A 13,514-nucleotide genomic window follows, 5' to 3' on the forward strand; every position below is an offset into this window, starting at 1 on the left:
TATTTATAATAAATTTACTTTTTTCTGAAGAGGAAAAGAATCATTCCTGAATAGGAGCCAGAATCTTGAGGCTCCACTGCTGCCCAGTTAAATAAAACTAAATATTTTGCTTGACGAGTCATATGTAGTGGAAAACCAGTTAACGCTGTGGCAAGGTTTTGTCTTTGAGCCTGATGTAGTAAACGCATGAGCTTTGAGGTCAGCCCGTCCTTGGTTGAAATCGAGACTCGAGGACACTCTGTGTGATTTTGGCTAATGATGACAGAAGCTACGATCAGTTTCCTACGCATTTCCCCTGTAATCCTCTACACCAGCTCTTCTCTAAACCAGCGCATAAAACTTGAATGCGCACAAATATCACCTACGTTTCCTGCTAAACTGGGGATTCAGATTCTGTCGGTCCGGGGTGAGACTCTGCATTTCTAAAGCTCACAGCTGATGCTGACGCTGCTGGCCTGGGGACCACTTTTGAGTACAAAGGCTGGAAGGGCGGACCCCAGCCGCCGTCAGTATCAGAAGCACTTACCTAGGCACTTGTTAGCCGTGAAATGTAAATTCTCGGACCCCACACCAAACCTACTGAATCAGAAACAAACTTTGGGATGAGGCCCAGCATCCCGTTTTAACAAGCCCTCCAGGTGACGTCACTGGTGTCCCAACTTAACTGCCACACTCGAATCACCGGAGAGGGGCGGGAACTATTAAATACTGTTGATACCCAAATCTCATCCCCAGATATTCCCCCTGCGAGGTGTGTGGTGCGGTCTGGGCATCCGGCTTTCTAAAAGCTCTACCAGGTGGCTCGAATTTGCAATAAAATTTGAGAACCCCGTGAGGTAGGTGCTTGAACTTGAACAGGCCTCATTTTCCGCCGTGTAAGTGTGTGTCATACCCACACAGGTTGCTGCCTTCGCTTCCAGACTTGGGCATCTGCCGCCGGCCTTAGTGGGCCGCAAGCCCAGTTGGGTCTCAGGGAGCCCGTCTCCCCGCTCCGAGTCCCACAGCCTCTGCCCGAGAACCGGCCGCGATCCGCCTGAGCATCAGCCACGTCTCTCTCCTTTCCGGCACCCGCCGCCCCTCGGGGGCCCGCACCCCGCGGGCGATCCCCGCACCCCGCGGGCGATCCCCGCATCCCGAGGGCGATCCCCGCACCGCGTCGCGGCTGGATGCGCATGCGCCCGGCACAAGCCCGGCCAGGCCCGAGTAACGGACTCTAGCTCCCCCCACCGGAAGTGGGCGACGGCGCGTCGGGAGGAGCCGGCTGCAGCGTGGCGGCTCCGGGCTTTGGTCTCCAGGTCCGATCAGCTCGCGTTTCCCTTCCTGCGCCATGGCAAAGGCCGCCGGAGGGATGCGGCGGCTCCTCGGCGCCGTGGTGCTGTGGCTCTGGCTGCTCTGCTCTGGCGCGGCCTCGGCGTCCAAGGCAGTGACAGCCCACTTGGCTGCGAAGTGGCCCGAGACCCCGCTGCTGCTGGAGGCCAGGTGGGTGCGAGCTGGGACCTCTGCCGATCCCGGCGCGGAGGGAGGGCCCGGAGGGGGCTGGGGGCGCTGGGACCTGAGCGGCTGCTCGGATGCCGTCCTTGCATCGCTGCTGCGAGTGCTCTCGTGCGCGGCCCGCGGAGCATCACCCACTTCCCTGCCACCCCGTGCGCAGCACTCCTGTGCAATTCCTTTTCCTCCCGCAGGTCGTGCTTTGCCTTGCCCGCGGTTTTTTAAAACTGCGGGGCCGTTGTTTAATTCGTTTGGATGTTATGTGCATTTACTATATAAAAAAGGAAGACGAATGGGTGGTGGAGTGTGGCGTGTAATGCAAGCATTTCAACTAACGTGAGCAGATCTTTTTAGGAAACCATACTTGAAGCACCTACGCTTCCTGTGGACAAGACAGCTTCCACGTTATTCTCTCCGAATCCTCCACTGGAGGTAGTTCATAAGATTCCATTTACTTTGCAGAAACCAAACTTGTAGATATTAACATTGCTCTTAGTATGCCAGTAAACAGAATTTGTAGGTTCTTTTCTTTAGCCAGCATGAAGTTTTAATGCCAGTTGATTGATTTGATCATTTCACCAAAGCAGCCCTGAAAAGAGACTTCAGCATGACACATTATGTTGCCTATATAAGACTCTAAATAAATACTTCTATTTATTTGCGATGTAATTGACATACTAGTTTCCGGCGTACATCATATTTATATATGTATATTGTGATCACCACAATAAGTCTAGTTAACAACTGTCACCACACATAGTTAAAAGTTTTTTTGTTGTGATGAGAGCTTTTTAAGATTTACTCCTAGCAACTTTCAAATATGCAGTGCAGTATTAACTATAGTCACCAGACTGTACATTACATCCCCATGAATTAATTTATAACCGAAAGTTTGTACCTTGGACCACTTTCACCCATTTCATTCCCTCCCCCATTTCTTCGCTATTTTTTTCGTTTTAGATTTCATACAGAGGTACGATCGTATGGTATTTTCTCTGTCTGATTTATTTCACTTAGCATAATACGCTAAAGGTCCAGCATAATGCCCTAAAGGATCGTCCACGTTGTCCCAAGTAGCAGAATTTCCTTCTTTATTGCTGAATAATTTTCCATTGTATTTATATATATATATATATATATATATATATATATATATATATATATATATATTATATGTATATGCCATGATTTCTTTATCCATTCAACCATCTATGGACACTAGTCTATTGTAAATAATGCTACACTGAACATAGGGGTGCATATGTCTTTTTGAGTTAGTGTTTTTCGTTTCCTTTGGATAAATATCCAGAAGTAGACATGCTGGATCTCTGGTAGTTCTGTTTTTAATTTTTTTGAGGAACCTCCATAACTCTTTTCCATAGTGGCTGCACCAGTTTACATTCGTACCTACCTTACACAAGGGTTCCCTTTTTCTCCACATCCTTGCCAACATTTGCCTTTTTGATGATAGCCTGTGTAACAGGTGTGAGGTGGTATCTCTGTGGTTTTGATTTGCATTTCCCTGATGATTAGTTATATTGAGCACCTTTTCATGAACCTTAAGGGCATCTGTATGTCTTCTTTGGAAAAACGTCTATCAGATCCTCTGCCCATTTTTCAATTGGATTTTGTTTTCACTTTTGAATTGTATGAATTATTTATATTTTTTAGATAGTAACCTCTTTTCAAATATATGATTTGCAAATATTTTCTGCCATTCGGTAAGTTGCCTTTTCATTTTGTTGATGATTTCCTTTGTTGTGTAGAAGCTTTTTAGTTTTATGTACTCCAGCTTGCTTATTTTTGCTTTTGTTGCCCTTGCTTTTTGGTATGAAATCCAAAATATCTCCAAAACCAATTTTAAGGAGCTTGCCATTCATGTTTTTATCCAGGAGATTTATGGTTTCAGGTCTTACTTTCAAGTCTTGAATGCATTTTGAGTTAATTTTTGTGTGTGGTGTAAGATAATGATTCATTTTCATTGTTTTGTATGTGTTTGTCTAGTTGTCCCAACACCATTATTGAAGAGACTGCCCTTTCCCCATTAAATATTCTTGGCTCCTTTGTCGTAAGTTAATTGACCATATATGCATGAGTTTATTTCTGGTCTGTCTATTACATTCCATTGATCTCCGTATTTGGTTTTATGCCAATATCATACTGTTTTGGTTACTATAGCTTTGTAATATAGTTTGAAATCAGGAAACATGATATCTCTAGCTTTGTTCTTCTTTCTCAAGATTGCTTTGGCTATTTGGAGTCTTTTGTGGTTCCATACAAATTTTAGAATTGTTTGTTCTATTTCTGTGAAAAGAGCCACTGGAATTTTGATAGAGATTGCATTGAATCTGTAGGTTGCATTGTGTTATGTGGACACTTTAACTATTAATTCTTCCAATCCATGCGTATGCATATGTTTCCATTTATTTGTGCTGTCTTCAGCTTTTTTCATCAATATCTTAGGTTTTAGTGCACAGGTCTTTCAGTTCCTTGGTTAAATTTATTCCTTAGGTACTTTATTCTTTTTGATGCAATTGTAAATGAGTTATTTTTTCTCTCAATTTCTCTTTCTGGTGATTTGGTATTAGTGTATAGAAACATCACAGATTTTTGTATATTGATTTTCTATCCTGCAACTTTACTCAGTTGGTTTATTAGTTTTAACGGTTTTTTGGTGGAGTCTAGGATTTTCTGTATGTAATATGTCACCTGCGAATACTGACAGTTTCACTTCTATCCAATTCAGATGCCATTTATGTATGTATGTATGTATGTATGTATGTATGTATGTATGTCTAATTGCTCTGGCTAGGACTTCCAATATTATGTTGAGTAAAAGTGGCAAGAGTGGATAGCTTTGTCTGGTTCCTGATCTTAGAGGAAAAACTTTCAGCTTTTCATCACTGAGTATGATCTTAGCTATAAGCTTGTCATGTATGGCCTTTGTTATTTTGAGGTATGTTCCCTCTGTACCCATTTTGTTGAGAGTTTTTATGACAAATAGATGTTGAATTTTGTCAGCTGATTTTTATGTATCTATTGAGATGATCATATAACTTTTATCCTTCATTTTGTTAATGTGGTGTATTGTATTGATTGATTTGTGTATGTTGAACCACAAATCCTTGCATCCCTGGAATAAATTTCATTTGATCTTGGTGTATGATCCTTTTAATGTGTTGTTGAATTCAATTTACTAATATTTTGCTAAGGATTTTTGTGGCTATTTTATCTGGGACATTGGCCTTAACTGTCCTTGTCTGGCTTTGGTAATGAGTGTTCCTTCCTCTTCTGTTTTTGGGAAGGGTTTGAGAAGGACTAATATTCTTCTTTAAATATGTGATAGAATTCAACAGTGAAGCTGTCTGGTTTGTTGGGAAGTTTTTGATGATTCAATCTCCTAACTAGACATCAGTCGGTTCAGATTTTCTATTTCTTCCTAACTCAGTCTTGGTAGGTTGTATGTTTTTAGGAATTTATCCATTTCTTCTCAGTTGCTCAATTTGTTTGCATATAATTGTTCATAGTGGTATCTTATGATCCTTTGCATTTTTGTGGTATCAGCTATAATAAAAGTTGGTATTGAATAAATTATTCCAGCTTAAAATATGTCCCCTTTTCCTGTCTTTTCCCCAGTTTCTCCCAGAGCTTGCACAGATCTGATCCCATACTCAATTTAGTTTTTTTCCCATCTTGGACTGGTAGTTTCAGTTTCCCGATTTCTACTTGCCCCAAGGGTCCTAGAGCAGGGACTCCTATAGCTCCTCAAGGTTCTTCACAGTGTAGCCTGATCTGATGTACCAACCTTACCACTTGTAGCGGGTTAAATGTCAGTTCCTAAAAATGTGTGTCCTCATCCTAATCTCTGTCTGGAACCTGTGAATTTTTCCTTAATTGGAAAAAGAATCTTTGCAAATGTGATTAAGTTAAGGATATTGAGACATGATTGTCATGGGTTATCTAGATGGGTGCTAAATCTGAGGTCCTTACAAAAGACGGAAGAGGAAAAGTTACAGACAAAGCGAAGGCCATGTGAACAGAGGCTGAGATTGGGTTGGTGCAGCCACAAGCCAAGGAACACTGGAACCCTCAAGAAGCAGACACAGGCAAGGAAAGATTCTCCCTGAGAGCCTTTGGACAGTGCGTAGCCCTGTCAATACCTTGATTTTGGACTTCTGGCCTCCAGAACTGTGAGACAAAAAGTTTCTGTTGTCACCAAGTTGGTGATAACTTTTTGCAGCAGCTGTAGGAAACAAATACAGATTTGGTACCTTGAAATGGGGTGCTGCTGTACCAGATACCTAAAAATGTAGATGTTGCTGATGAATCAGGCAGAAGCTGGAAGAGTTTTGAGAAAAGTGGTAGAAGTCTAGATTGCCTTAAAGAGACTGCAGAAACATAAACATTAAAGGTAGTTCTAGTAAGGACTTCGAAGAAAGCGAGGAACTTAGTATGAAAAGCTTCTGTCATCTTAGAACATTAAAGGAACTCTGACAAGTACTCAGAAGGAAATGAGAGACATGTTCTTGGAAATGAAGATGATCTTTGATACATAGTGGAAGAAAACTGGCTGATATGGACTCTCCTGTTGTGTGGAAAACAGAGCTTGTAAGTGATAAACTTGGGTAGTTAGCTGAGGAGATTTCCAAGCCAAGTATTAAAGCTGTCATCTGGTTTCTCTTTGCTGCTTACAGTTATAGTAAAATGCAAAAGGAAAGATAAATTGAAGGAGAAACTTAAGGAAAGGAAGCAGCACGTGATAATTTGGGAGGTTGCAAAGCATACTAAAATTAAGCTCAGTGTTGGGAATGCATGCTCCGGAAAGAAGGCCAAATGTGTGGCTGGACAGCCTTTTGCAGTATAGGTTAAGTATGTGACTCAAGGACTCACTTGACCACATCAGCAGAAGCCAGGAATAGAGATGGGTTTACCCAGGAATGTTCTGGGGGGGATCTTTATGTAATGGCATGAATCTGATGAGATACATAGGAGACCCACAAGGATTTTGACTATGTTGTATCAGCAGAAACACTGTCAGGTTGGATCAAAAGGGACACAGGATGAAATTAGAGAAGGCTGTCAGACTTTCAAAATTCTATAGGCAGGAAATTTGGCTAATAGACCTACTTAGCTGCAAATGTGCTATCCTTCAGAAAAAAGGAAGAATGAGACTGAGGGCAGAGCCGTGCAGGCAGCACAGAGGGTGGAGCAACAAGCCACGGGGAGTTATGCTCAGGGGTTGAAACCTAATGGAATTTGTTGTGCTGGATTTCTGATTTCTTTTTGACTGGTAACTGCTTTATTCTCTCTAATTTCCCCCTTTTGGAATCTGGATTGCCTGTCTCACCATTGCATTTTGGAAGCAGATAAATTGTTTCTAGTTTCACAGGTCCATATATGGAGAAGAATTTTGCTCTAGGAAGGACGGTAACCAAGGCCTCACTCCTCCCTAGTTTAGAGTTGAGACTTCTGATGATATTTACATTAGCTTTGGTCTTAGAGATGATGTTACAATAGGTTAAGATTACCTTAGGGGATATTGGGAAGGAGTGAATGTATTTCATATGTGGGACAAATGTGGATTTTGGGGACCCAGAAGGTAGACTGTATTGGCTTGAAGGGTGGCCCCCCAAAAAGATAAATCCACATGCTTACCTGCATTAACCCTGATGACACCTGGAATCCAGACTTTTGGCCTCCCAAACTGAGAGAGAATACATTTGTTTTAAACCACTAAATTTGTGATAATTTATTATGGTAGTCCTAGGGAAGTAATATTATTAACACTCTACTACATCCTTACTTGTTGATACCTTATTTATGGACATACCATATTACTGTCTTTTTGCCTGGTCCTTTGTCCTGACAAAAACTAATGTCTTTCTATTATGTTCTTATAACATTTATTCAATACTTCTGTAATAATCCTTACTGCAACATATCATATATGCTAATCTCTACTGCTAAAATGTGAGCTTAAGGGGACAAAAGTATTTCTTACTCATGTTTATTTTGCCAAAGCACAGGGATTGAAAGTAGGTGCTCAATAAATATAGCAAGTACTCAAATTAACATAGTTTCGTTATAACGTTGATGAGAGAAAAAAATGATTCCTGATTGGAGCCACTGTCTGTGTGGAGTTTGCACATTTCCCCATGTCTGCATGAGTTTTCTGTGGGAACTCCAGTTTCTTCCCACATTCCAAAGATGTGCATAGGTTAATTGGCATGTCTAAATTGTCCCAGTCTGAGTGACTGTGTGTGTGTATGTGTGTGTGTGTGTGTGTCCAGGCTGCGCACACACACATGTGAGCCCCACAATGAAAGGGTGTCCTGTCCAGGGTGGGTTCCCCTTACACCCTGGGAGAAGCTCTGGTCACCTGGAACCCTGAACTGGAATAAGCTGGATGGAAAATAATTATCTTGTTTTATTAATCTTTCTTAAATGTTGTATAGTTCTCATTTATTTCAGTGTTTAATATTAGCAGTGTTTTGGGTCTTTAGAAGTTTGGTGATTTTTTTGTGATCAGAAATATGCTGTAGAAACTTAATTCTTGTTTATATCAATTGGTTTCGTTATATGTCACCTCACTTAAAGTCGCAGTTTCCAAGAACCTATCGACATTAAGTGAGGACTCACTGTATTAGTTCATTAGATGCAACAAAAATATTTCTTATTCATACCTGTTTTCCCCAAGGCTCAGTACACTGAAGTAGGTGCTCAATGATGTTGATTCAATGGAAGGGACCATAGGTAAAATAGTGTATACTTCAAACCACCATCAGAATTACCTCTGCAGTATACCTGACCTGTGGCACCTGATCTCTGCTTAGGTAATCTAGACAGGAAGCTCAGTGTTATTTCACGTGCCTGCTTGTTCTGTTGTGAACATATATAAATTGTTAGCTGATCCTTCATTATATAAACTATGCTCTTTCCCACCATACCTTTTATCTACTAGTCCAGGCTTTATCCTTCTGAACTAAAACTCTTCTTTGTGACAGTGTAGCAGCCTAGAAGCCTGTAGTTTCTTTAATCATTGCACTTTTTAATTCTGTTTTCTAGACTTCATCATTCTGTTCATCTTCAGGTTTTTAATGTTTCTCTTAAATAAAAATTTTAGGAAAGCCAAAGAAGTGTGGCAGAGGAAGAATTGAAGAGTTTTGGATAAATCGAAGGAATTTGAGAGGTAGAAACTTAAGAAAAGCAATAGCTCAGGTTTTTTTTATTTAAACCATTATTCTTGGGAATTTCTCTTACTGCCTATACATAGATATGTATATTACATATTTTTAATTCAGTATAAATACTTCACTGCTTGTTTTGAGCATGGCCCTATGATGGGTACTGTGTCAGAAATAAAGATAAAGGAGGTATGTCCCCTGCCTAAATTAATTTATAATTCAGTACTATTTACTAGCGATGATTATAGGCTGATGAGGCTAAATTTAAAACACATATACCATAATGTATACATCTAAACTGCATTTATTCCACTGGTGTTGCTCTTGGTGAGCATATTTTTTGGAATTCCACTTATTGTCATGCTCCTTAGTACATATAAAAACACCCTCTATGGAAATAACTTTTTTTTCTGTTGTAGAATGTTTTGGAAACCATTGTTATTTGTATCTAAATATTATATAGGACAAGTGAACAAATTGGAAATGCCAGTTTTTTGGGCTTTTTCCCTTTTTAAAACTTTGGGTAAAGGTAATATCTTTTAGAAGGCGAGGAGCTTATTTAGATGGTTTCACAAGGGTATTTCCTCCTCTAAGATTAATAACGAGTTACTGGCATATTGCCCCTGAAAGTAATTTAGGAAGAGTTCCAAAATGCTTAGAGCAGTGGTACATATTGAGGGAATAAGTGTAAGTGAATATTTTCTTAAGGTGATCACTTTGAAGGATTATACTTAAATGTATAAATTCCAACATATGGAAGATGGCTTTTATTTATGGTTGTACAGCATCTGAACATGTCTGTAGTTGCTTGGTCAAGTCAGTTAGTTAGGTATGAGTATTGCTCCCTAATTTACTTGAGGTTTTGCACCACCTCTGTCCTTTACAGGTCACATCCTATTTTAGTGTTCCCATTGTTTCCTCTGCTTTTAGCTTATTCTTTTCTTTTTTTTTTAATGCCATTGAGTTGTACACCATTAATAATAAGAGTTGTTTTGAAGTTACTTGTTGCTTTAAATTCCTATGCTTCTCATGGTTATGTTGGTGAATTAATTAGTTTTTCCTCCTTTTTCCCCTTTATTGACCCTCTCAGAATCACAGGAAATAGTTACTCTGCATGATGTCCTCAATATTTTCCATTTACATTAAGCATTAGTTTAAGTTGACCAAGGCTAGAGAGAAAGATCAGCTGGGTGATAACAAAGAGTCTGTACCATCTGTTCGGTGGCCGTTTCCTTTCTAGTTTAAATACTTAAATCTGTTTGTTTCAGGTGCCTTGTGCTTTTGTTCTATACAGCACTGAATAACCGTTCACTTATTTAATTATTTCAAAAGGTTTTATATGGCGTTGGCCATTTTTTCTTGCCTATGCTCTGTAGAAAAATGGAAATTTCTTTGGGCTTCAAGGCCTGACACCCAATGAAATACACCAACTTCCTATTATTAAAATATTGTCTGTTTTAAATAATAAAAAGATTGTTTCAAATAATAAAAATAAATAAGTACTAAATAAAAATAATAGCTATTATGACTTAAAAGTGTTCATAGATCCAATTTTTGTGAAAAACAAAGTCCTTTTATTTATTTACCTTTTTTACTTTTCACCGTTAAAAAACACTCTCTTCATTACCTTTAAATTCTGCTTCTCAGTGCTATTTCACTTGAAGAAACAAAATAAATTATCAAATTTTTTTTAGTATAGCTAATAATGAGGAAAAAACAAAAATTATTTCTCATACAGTGTGTTCTGGTCATGATTATATGTTTGAAGCTGAGAATGATACCTCAGGTAAGAATCATCAATTTGTTCTCTTTCTGCATTACAGTAAATAAAAATCAGTAATTTAACATTAATTTTTAGAGATTTTTGTTTTTACCATGTTATAATTTGGTTCTAAAGTATATAGTATCTAAATATTTTTCCTTTTCATCTATTAATTACTTTTCTTTTTTAATAGTGAATTTATGGCAGAAGAAAGTAATGAAAAATTTTGGCAGTTTTTGGACACTGTAAAAGAATTAGCAATTTATAAGCAAACAGGTATGTGATGTGCATGTTTTAACTGGTAAGATTTGTATTTATATGTACACATTGGATATGTTTATTGTTTTTAATGGCAAAGGTTTAATATTTTAACCTTTTTAATTTTAAAAGTGATTAATAAATTTGAACATAAATTTGAAAAAGTGCTTTAATGGAAACTATTTTAAGTATCCATTTCCAAAAATATAACGGTTTAATACTTTATTCTAAGGAAACTCATGTAATTAGCAATGTTTGGATATTGCATTATAATCAAGAAGAATTAGAGATTGTTGAAAAATGGTTTTCTTTTTACCTAGATTTCTTTGAAATTGTATTAAATGGTGCATCTAGTAATACTGAGTTTTTTTTGCCAAAATACTCTTAAAGAGATTTTTAATACTTTCCTTCAAACGTGAGGTAACTTATGTGCTTTTATTTCACTATCTAAAAAATGGAGTTATTCATTCCAACTTTTTAAATATATATGAAAATGTATATCTATATATACATACCTATGTCTTTAGAATGAACATTTGTTTCTTAGTGAAGGTCAGTAGACTAAAGATACTGAAATAGGTTTTAGCAGCATAGGCTAAAAGGTTACTTATTACTTATTAGTTATTATAAAGAATGGTTATTTTCCTGTCTCTACAGAGAATGGAATAAATGGTATCAACATGGAATTCCTCAAGAAGGAATTGTACACAGAGCCTTGTACAGAGAAAACATATGACTACTACAGTGATTATGTAGTTTATTTCTGAGTGTAAATGTAAGATAAACAACAGTTTTAAATGTTTTAAGTGTTCATTTACCGGAGGCTGTTTGGCTCATCTGGCCTTGAAGTTCAGCAACTTTATGATTTCATGAAATAGGTTTAAAAAATAGGGCAGACGTGCCTTTAATGATATATTTAAACTGAAGTAGTTCCAAAAAACAAGTAACTTGCTCTTTCAAAAAACTTTCACTGAAAAGTTCATTATTTAGTAATCATTTGAGTCATGAGACAAGTTTCAGATACCGGGCTTATACAGATGAATAAACGTGACTGATGTTATTTGGACCTCCATAATGCAATGCAGGAGATAACAAAACAGCTAAGTGTGCTATTAGGTGATAAGAGCTTTAATAGGAAAATACGTACCATGGTAGCGTATAAACAAAGGTACCTAGTCTTTCAGAGCGAGCAGGACAGCCTTTCCAGTGGTGAAGGCTGAAGCTGAATTTGGATGATAGGATTTAGACAGGTGGTAGAGAAGGGGGAAGAGAAGAAGAGACAGGAGTGGGATGCAGAGAGGAACTTCCACCACTTAGAAGTCTATTTTCACATCATTGGGAAATTACTTGCTTTGTGTTTGTCCTGGAAATTTTCATTTTGGTAATTGAGGTAAAACGAGGCTGAATTAATATGTCAAGTTTTCATGATAGTTAAAAAAAACTCTAACCAATTTTTCTGGCTCTCTCCTAAAATCCTCAGTATATCGATCCCAAATCACTTCTCACTGCTACCTGTTTATTCAGTGCCATTTTTCATTCAAGAAACCATCTTGAAAATTACTTCTGTAAATTTTGAACTCTTATTTTAAGTTGCTTCGATACATCAGCATATTTTATAGCTAAATGAAACATCAGGCCTCGACAATCTGGTGGAAGATCATTAAAAAGTTGGAATATAAGCTCAGGAATACCTGAGTTCTGCTTCAAGTTTATATTGTAGGAGGTGTGTGTATTTCGGGGTTGAACCTAAAATAAACTGTATTAAATAAGAATTACTAACACTGATAATATAATTCTGTTGAATTTATTTATAATGGTGAGAGTCAAATGCAAATGTTACATCATTGCTGACCATGTTAGGTGTGAGAAAGAACGGTATATATGAGGAAATAAATATGTTAACAACTATCAGATTTTCCCTGATTTGTTTTCAAGATGTTATCCTAGAGGAAACATTACAAATCCTCGGTTATTTGTAATTTTTAGGTTGTTGAATCTCCATGAGACCTTCTAAACACTGGAGAATAAATCTGATGATCTACTTAAACAAATTGTAAATATTGAACATTTTAACACTTTGAATTTAGGTGCCAATTTCATGCCATTTAGTGAGAACAATTTATATTAGGTGCCAACAAATTAAGATTTTTTAATTGAGTTACCTGTTTTTAAAGCATTTTACATAGTTCTGCCACAGAGTTATGTATTTATTTATGCTCAAGCTTCAAGTGGCATGATTTACCGAAGCTATGTAGTTCTGTGTGGTGAGTAGGAAATGTTAACTGAGGTTTATCTGCCTCCAAAGTCCCTATTTATTTTTACTTCTCCATGGGCTCAGTGTGTAAGAATCTCGTTCTTAAAGTCCTTGAAGATTTTAATAGTTTCTACACAAGTAAAGTTGCTTTTATATTTTAAAGGAAAAGATTTTCAGAAAATGTTATGACATTTCTAACTCAGTTACTTGTAACTGAGAACTGGGTTTGGAAAAGGAAGATGTTTGCAGTTTGGATGTATCACATTTGAAATGGCTTGTGGAATATCCAAATGAAGACATTCAGTAAGCTGCTGTATGAGTAAGAGATTTATACTAAGCTAGCTAAAGAAATCTAGGCTAAAGGGTCGGATTTGGGAGCTAACAACAGGAAGAGGGTAATTGAAAAGGTATAAAATGAGGAAAAAAAGAGGTCCCCAGGGAAGAACCCTGAATACCACCAATGTTTAAGAAATAACTACAGGGAAGAACACAATAATATAAGAAGGAGTACCCATGGAGGTAGGTAAAAACATAGAAAGTGTGATGTATGAAAGCCAGGAGAATATTA

At 37.8% G+C, this 13,514-nt stretch overlaps 1 protein-coding gene across 1 annotated transcript in view; it reads left to right on the forward strand.

Moving 5' to 3' along the window:
- The first annotated feature begins 1,237 nt into the window (after positions 1-1,237).
- UGGT2 (UDP-glucose glycoprotein glucosyltransferase 2) overlaps positions 1,238-13,514 on the forward strand; it is a 147,788-nt gene continuing 135,511 nt past the window's right edge. The window contains exons 1-2 of the mRNA XM_081047050.1: positions 1,238-1,479; positions 10,628-10,710. Of these exons, the coding sequence (XP_080903176.1) occupies positions 1,328-1,479; positions 10,628-10,710 (235 nt within the window). The 5' untranslated portion in view covers positions 1,238-1,327. The remainder of the gene's footprint in view (positions 1,480-10,627; positions 10,711-13,514) is intronic.

The sequence above is a fragment of the Rhinolophus hipposideros genome, assembly GCF_964194185.1.
Source record: "Rhinolophus hipposideros genome assembly, chromosome: 4".
NCBI classification, from domain to species: Eukaryota; Metazoa; Chordata; class Mammalia; order Chiroptera; family Rhinolophidae; genus Rhinolophus; species Rhinolophus hipposideros.